This window comes from Phoxinus phoxinus (assembly GCF_949152265.1).
Source record: "Phoxinus phoxinus genome assembly, chromosome: 13".
In the NCBI taxonomy this organism is placed as follows: Eukaryota; Metazoa; Chordata; class Actinopteri; order Cypriniformes; family Leuciscidae; genus Phoxinus; species Phoxinus phoxinus.
In genome coordinates, this window is record NC_136888.1 from 16659135 (window position 1) to 16667124 (window position 7990).

At 41.3% G+C, this 7990-nt stretch overlaps 1 protein-coding gene across 1 annotated transcript; it reads right to left on the bottom strand.

Annotated features, from left to right (window-relative positions):
- Positions 1-5441: 5441 nt before the first annotated feature.
- LOC307009328 (leucine-rich repeat transmembrane protein FLRT2) lies at positions 5442-7722 on the bottom strand (the record flags this gene model as incomplete). Its single annotated transcript, XM_079633012.1, has 1 exon — positions 5442-7722. One exon carries the CDS (start codon positions 7720-7722, stop codon positions 5734-5736), a length of 1989 nt encoding a protein of 662 aa, XP_079489138.1. The 3' UTR covers positions 5442-5733.
- Positions 7723-7990: the final 268 nt, after the last annotated feature.

Here is a 7990-nt window from a genome sequence, read left to right on the forward strand (position 1 = left end):
TTGCTTTTTATTTGCAGTCTGTACACTGCAAACACAAACCCCTTACTGCAAAAGTATGACACCGGTTAAAGTCCTGACGACTTGTGAAGCGGAAACATGTCTTCATTTTGGTTCCTCAAGCACTTTTGATGCTGCAGAGCTTTGCACAATAGGGTAGGTGGGTAATTTGTTCAGCTGACTTGGTTTCCACTATCGGCTCGCGTTACGCTGTGTTTATTCAATTCATTCATCCAACTGATTTTTTTTTTTAACCTTAGGGTGTAGCTGAGGCCCGTTGTGACAGATCACGTCTGCCAGAACCTTCCGGCATGTTGAAATGAATATTGCAGGCAGCCACCCACGTCCGTCTGCCGTCACAGCGTCTCTTGATGCATGTCAATGCCCATCTTACATTGGTAAATGACCTCTGATTACAGAGGTCGTGATAAACTTTAGTTTAAAAGGAATATAACAAGTTCAATGCAAGTTAAACTTAAAAGGGGTCATCGGATGCCCATTTTCCACAAGTTGGTATGATTCTTTAGGGTCTTCATGTAAAGTTTGTAACATACTTTGGTTAAAATTCCTTAATGGTTGAAAACAACACCCTTTTTACTTCCTCAAAAAACAGCTCTGTTCACAGTGACCCGTTTCGGTGCATGTCTCTTTAAATGATAATGAACAACTGTGCTCACCCCACCCCTCTCTTCCATGGGGGGTGATGACACAAGACACACAAAGTGCTGCCCTCGCGGACAGTATACAAATGGCTGAGGGCAGAAATATGCTAATACGGGACAGTCTGTCAGCGGTCGTGGGCGGAGCATGAGCAATATGATGTCATATTGCTCATGCTCCGCCCACGACCGCTGACAGACTGTCAGCTTGATTATTGAGTGTTTAGACTTTTTGAGGATTAAGAAAAAAGGAGTGAATGGATTTTTTTCATTGTATGGCGGTTGTGTCCACACACTGCAAAGACACATTTATATGCAAGCACCACATACAAGTGAATTTTGCATCCGATGACCCCTTTAATTGACAGCATTTGTGGCATAATGCTGATTACTTAAATGTTATACTTTTTTTTTTTTTTTTATTAAATTGCATATTATTTAAGTTGTTAAGGCATCTGGTGGTGATAACTTAAGTTTTTAACATTTATGGATTGATTTTTACTTTTTTTTTAAAGAAACATCAAAATATTTTTTTCATCAGTCAGTCCACATTAGCCACAAATGCTGTCAATTCATCCTTTAACTATGCGTACAATTTTATTAGAGTTGTAGAAAAAAAGGCCTGTGGTGAAGAGAATGGCTTTCAGAGATGGGCGTGTGGACACTATACAGCAATAATAATGGAATTGCGGTTTGAATTGATTGAAATGAAGCGTGCAGTCAGATGGTTCTCTCCAATGTTTGTTTATGATTACAAATGGGTGCTGCTCTGAACCCAGTGACTGAACTCATAAAGCAGTCCGGCACTCCTGGCTTTTCCCTGGGTCTCTGCGGTGGGACAGCGAGAGGTAAAGAATGATGGTTTATTCTCTAGCTCATTTAGAGCTGACCACACAGCTGGAGGGCCCAGATGTACCGATTTAATGGCTAATTACTGTCTCGCACACACACTGCCTGATGAGAGTGAAAGGTCATGCTGAGGAGCTCCGGGTGTGAGTTTATTGTGTTATTTATGCATGTAAATTATTAGCCACAAAATTGCACTACTCAGATACTGTGAAGCCAAACTAATGATGCAATCCATCAAAAAAATGATGCTATCCATATGATGCAATTGTATAGGCCCTGAAAGAAAGAAAGAAAGAAAGAAAGAAAGAAAGAAAGAAAGAAAGAAAGAAAGAAAGAAAGAAAGAAAGAAAGAAAGAAAGAAAGAAAGAAAGAGAAAGACCGATAGATAGAAAGAAAGAGAAAGAACGATAGAAAGAAAATTATTATATGTATTATATATTTGATTAACCATGATTATCCAAGAAAAGTTTAGGCTATATCTTAATTTCTTTTAATATTTTCACTAATAGTTCAAGTGCTTGCTATTATTATTATTATTAAAAAGTTTTGGTGACACTTTAAAATAAAATTCATTTTGTTATATTAATTGTTTATAGAGTGGTGCAGGAATGACGTATTTTTTGTAGGCCAAAACCCGGAATAGAGTTAGCATTTTTAGCTCTTCTGGTTTCATCATGCGGAAGTCAATGGGTTTTTTGAATAGGTTTTTGGTTAATATTTGAAATAAGGTCTGTGGTGAACACAAGCTCAAGATAGTTTCACATTTGATTCTACTTTATTACGTGGCTCTTTGGAATACTTCATTCTGATTGGTCAATCGTGATATGCAGCAGTATGTTATGGTGCGTTAAAGTCATGTCTGAAAGATTGTATTTACGATTTTAATGCACATGAACGCCACCACAATGTCGTTATCACAAATGGGAAGCTCTGGGTTTTCTTTAAGCCCTGGTGTTTACGAGTTGGGGGGCATGTCAGTAGCTTTGTTTCCATCACCCTGTTTTTATGCGCATTTTAAAGTATCACATCAGAAACTAGTGATTGAAACGCTTATGGCTTCATAAATAAATTACAACATAAAAAGCAAAACACACCATTCTTTATTTTTCCTTTTCTAGAATTATAGAGTTTAAAAACCTTGCTGTATATTTGTATAGTTAATTAAGTGAAGGTACACCGCCATCTTACTCCGACGGAAATTATTTGAACACACCTGACATCGTAAACACGACTTCCCACTTCGTAAATATGAACTTCCCAGGAGGACTTGAACGCACTCTTATCCCCCGATAACAACCGGTTAAAACTGATAACGCAGGCTCATCAGGGTCACTGTCACTGAAGTCGGCGCTTTGCACTTGCTAGGAACAGGTTTTCCTCGTGGAAGTGTTGCGTTTGGTGAGCTAATAAAATATTAAAACTCAAATCTATATTTTGTATACAGGTATTCAATGCAGCTGCCATTTTAAGACGATAGTTTTGTACACTGTGATGGATTATAACAAATAAGTAGGCCTACGATTTTAAAAGTTTAATCTCAAACCAATATCTCTTATCCCCATAATCACACCGAACATGTTAACTCATACGCACTAGTCTGCTTTCATAGCCTTGTTGTGTTTATAATCGCGCTCTAACTCACACTTTTGGGAATTTTTTTTTAAAACAAAGACTGAAAGAGTTGCAAGCTCAGTGATGGTGACGTTGAAGTCGAGTGACTGTTGTTTGTTTATAGCCTTCGTTTAGCTTTTTATTTCTGCTTAATGTATTTAGGCTTCAGAATTCATAAAAGTTGTGTCTATTTGTGAAAAGTATCACAATGATTGAAACGTTTAATAATCATAAGCTGCAAAAATCCTATTGGTTTTTTTGGTGAGGGAACAAAGGTGATGCCAACTTCTGGGTTGGCCTACAAAAATATGTCATCCTTGCACCACTTTGTAGCCCTGTCCCGTTTCAGCGCTGTGCTTATTGTCTTCTGTCTTTTGGTTTGTATTTCCACAGCATGAATGTAAGATCTTACGGATTTATGAATCCTTTTAAAATCTTCCCGGTCTATTGACATTTGTTATGACATCCGCTTCAGACATTACAGTTCTCGTGATAACTTTTGTGAACTCTACAATACTGTAAGTAAATCCACTTCACCAGCTAAATACTCATACTTCTACAGCAATGCCATATATGCATAGCTACCGCTCAAACTGAAGTTCAAAGACACAATTCTAAAGATGGCTGAGCGCTTGTTTCTCTGACGTGTAAGGTCAATTACTCGGGTCTCTGGAATATGTGAATTTGATTGTTCACTCGCAGCATTCAAAACTCTGATTTCTACTCATAATTACTGTCATCTATGACAACGCTGTATAAGAGTCGGTTCATCCATGTAACCGAAACCGCTGCTTTAATGTCTATTGTATCACACGACGGACAAAAAAACGCAACTGCACTGCAGTCATCTAATGTCTCACTTATCGATTGTTGTGAAAATATGAATTGATCATTTCAACTCTAGGTATCATGCACAAACAGTGCATACTTTTACCAAATGTATTAATCCAGGTTAATAATAATAATTTCTACATCCAGGCCTATTAATTAACCTTTAATCTTTGTTTTATATATGCTATAAAACGTTTTATTTTTGTTGGTTAATTTGTGATACCTAATGCATTAACTAATGTTAACAAATGGAACCTTATTGTAAAATGTTTCCTATTTTTTTAAATGGAGGAAAACATGTTTGAGAAGATTACTGATCAATCACACGCATGGCACACTGACCAATGAGCCAATCATTATGTGAGTTATGGGTGCTTGTAAATTGCTTCATGCATACATATCATGAATGTTATAAGCACTTTAGCTATACAGAGACAGAACTGCATATATAGCATCATATGTTCATGCGGAGAATGGCTTGCATGTACAAAATGTGCCAGACCAGGCGAAGAGTTGTCGTAAAACTGGTCAGTGGTAGTATTAGCTCTAGAGTCTTGTTTATTGCTGTGCTATGGCTCATTGACACCTGCTCAGAGCTCTGAAGATCTCATTTCAAAGCCATTATAATGCTGCAATCTTCACTTGCTGCTGGAGAGTGTACTGGGTGCGAAAGCTGGGAAACAAATAACAAAGTAGCATGCCTACTGCATAATTGGAGCAAACTTAAAAATTGTTGTGAGGCACGTGGTTTTCAAAGGACATATTTGAAAGGGTTTTAGTTCAGATTAATAATTCCAGATTTTAATTTGTTCATTGGTGTTCAGTTTTTTTTATAGCATGTGTGCACATGCTACGTTAGTGTATGGTTCTTCTCATTGTTTTTTCTTTTCTTTTTATGCAGTACTTTTTAGAGAGATTGATTAGTACAGTAATCTAATTACTCTGTTGAAGATGTAATTAATTACTTAGAGTAACTTGCCCAACACACTGCCTGTAACATGTTGACTTGACTTTGTGTAAAGACCTTTCTAACCAAAATGTATGCCGTACACAAGAAAATAGCCTTTGTATCGCCTTAACATTAGGCTATTCTTATGCAAACATTGAATTACAGCACTAAATGCTGTCTAAATATTCTACTGTTTAGATAGTTTGCTCCTTGAAACAGATCTGCTGCAGTGTGAGAGAGCTGTAGGATGTTTTATACCTCTACACAGTAAGACTGCTGAGGAAATCAACCCTGATGCTGAATTTCCTAATATCATTCTAGTCCTGTATCAACCATGGTTTGTTTTTAGCTGTTTGGCAGGAACTGTCAGTGTTCTGTCCTTGTGAACTGAGCTGTTACGTGAATATGTGAGATGCTGGATCAAAGAGTATAGCTTGAAATCTCAAACTAATAGTGGTGATGAAAACAGATGCCACCATGTGGTGATAGTGAGAACTGCCTTCTCATCCTCATTTTTTTAAACCTTTAAACAGACACAACACACTGTCCTTCCATTCCTTCATTTCCTACTAATAACTTAAAAAATGGGCACTTGACATTCATTTGTGCTTAAAGATTGCCGATTGCTAAGATCCACTTATTATATTTGTATGAGCTTGGATTGTAGAAACAGAACATGGAAAGTAAATATTCATAAATCATTTTAGTTTTACTAAGCGATAAAAAAAGAAGGCGATATTGTTCAGAATATAAATTACATATTTTACAGCCTGTCTTTTGAAATACAGTGCGTTTAGGAGTCAGATCTATACAAAGGACGTTATCTGTTTAAAATCCTCATTTATGGCATGTATCAGATTCTGGAACACTGTTTTTGCAGTACTCTGTGCTATTGTTTCTCCTTTGAGAGTCTGTGTATCCAACACCCCCATTAGGGGTGTAAATCGGTTGAATGTGAAAGTCCCCCTTGAGCAGCTGTTCATTATTCAAAGAAACTATCTGAAAGCTAGTCTCAGTCATTTCCAGAATAGAGTTATCCTTTTTAGTCCCTGCTTCGCAGTAGTCGTCTTTTCTTCTGCCCCGACTGTATTTCCATTTTGACGAATCTGACCTTTCCTTCTTGTGCATGTGCCAGCAGAATATGCTCAACAGGACCACCAGAACCACAAGCACCGCCCCGCCAATCAGGCCAGCCAGTAGGAAAGGCGAGCTGGGGTCCTGCTGGGTCGCCTGCTCGGGGCCAGTGGTGTTATCACCGGAGTTAAAGGAAGTGGACTTCGTCATCACCTCCGAGCAAATCGTATCGTCTCCTGGATGGTAACTGTTGAACGTGTCCAGCGGATCTACGCAAATACGATAGGTGGACTTGGGCTCCAGGTTTGCCAGTGCGATTCCCTCACGTTTGCCCTCTACAAGTGACTCCAGCATGGGGCCTGTTATCAAACTGTGACCCAGCTTGACCCAGGTCACCTTATAGGCTGTGACAGCGAATGTCGATACCCAGCTTACCTGAATGCATGAACCGTTTAGCACCGCAAAGGAAACGCGCAGCGACTCCTGCCTCGGGCCGACCGGGTCGTTCGTCCTCTGTTCCCTGTCTTCGCCTCCATTCGGTGGGAGAAGTGTGAGAGGCGAAGGGGTGGGTGTAGGCCGGGAGCGTGCGGGTGTGAAGGCCGTTTGAGTGGCTGACTCAGCGGTGGAGGCAGAGAGCAGTGTGGGCAGTGGGACTGTGGCGGTGCTGTTAGGACACTGGATGAGCTCCAGGGTTAGCTCTCTGATTACCATGCCACGTACCCTCTCTGGTTTCTGGCACATGAAGCCACGGACATTGAGGGTAGCTGGCAGGGACTTTAACCACAGTATGACCCATTTAATGTTGCAGTCACAGAGCCAAAGGTTGTTTCGAACAGTGAGCTGTCTCAGGCCGCGGAGGCCGTCAAAGACCCCCAGTGTGAGAGACTGCAGCTGGTTGTTTGAAATATCCAGTCTCTCCAAGCGATGAAGGCCATGAAAGGCTGTCAAAGGAATCTCATTCATCTGATTATCCTGCAAGTTGAGCTTGACTAGAAACTCTGCAGGCAGATAAGGAGGAGGAATCGTGAGGGAGTTGCGCGCCATCGACAGCGTTTGGAGATTTACGAGAGTCTGGAGAGCCTCGGGGGCGATGCCCTCGTCCGTGAGCAGGTTCCCGTCCAGGAGGAGGCGTTCGAGGCCCGTCACATTCTCAAACGCATCCTCGGCTATAATTGCAATGCGGTTCTCGTCCAACCGCAGCTCTCTCAGCTCTTCGGGGAGCCCGATGGGGACGCTGCTCAGGTGGTTCTTGGTGAGGAAAAGGGTCTTGAGACTGATGGCCTCCCTGAAGGCCCCCTCCTCCACACCCACGGTGGAGATGGAGTTGTCATCCAGATAGAGCTCCTCCAGGCGTAGCAGCTGTGCGAGGGCGGCTCGGGACACAGTCTGAATGTTATTCTCCTGCAGGTGGAGCACCCGCACATTTTTGGGAAGATTGACAGGGAATTCGTCAAGCTGGTTGCCATAGAGATACACAGTCTCCACAGAGGCAACGTTGTGCATTTCCAGGGGAAATCCAGCATTGTTGATTTGATTGTTGTGGAGGTAGAGGGTCTTATAACCCTCTCCTAGCCCCAGAGGCACTGACATTAGACTCCTCTCGTTGCAGTAAACAAAGGTCCTGTCACACCGGCACTCCTCTGGACAGGTTGTGGCCCAGGAGAAATGCATGTGAAGACCCAGAAGTATCGGTATCCACGGGCTGATCAAAGTTGGCAGGTCTTTATTCCACATTCGGATCTGTACCTCCATTTTGTAAGACCTTGCAAACTTTTTGACAACAACAGTGCACGTAATTAAAAAGGATGAAAAATAATAAAAAATAAAATCCACCACACTGGAGTTCTTAGAAGCTTGCCTCGGTGGAGAGTATGCGATGTTGAAGTCGCTGCGTAATCCTCCTGTAATTGCCTGTCCTAAGCTCCCCAACACAAGAGCAATAGTCTCATTAACTCGTGCGACTCCCTCTCATCCCTCCGTCCATGCTCGAGCTGGAAATGATAGCAGAGCTCATCACATT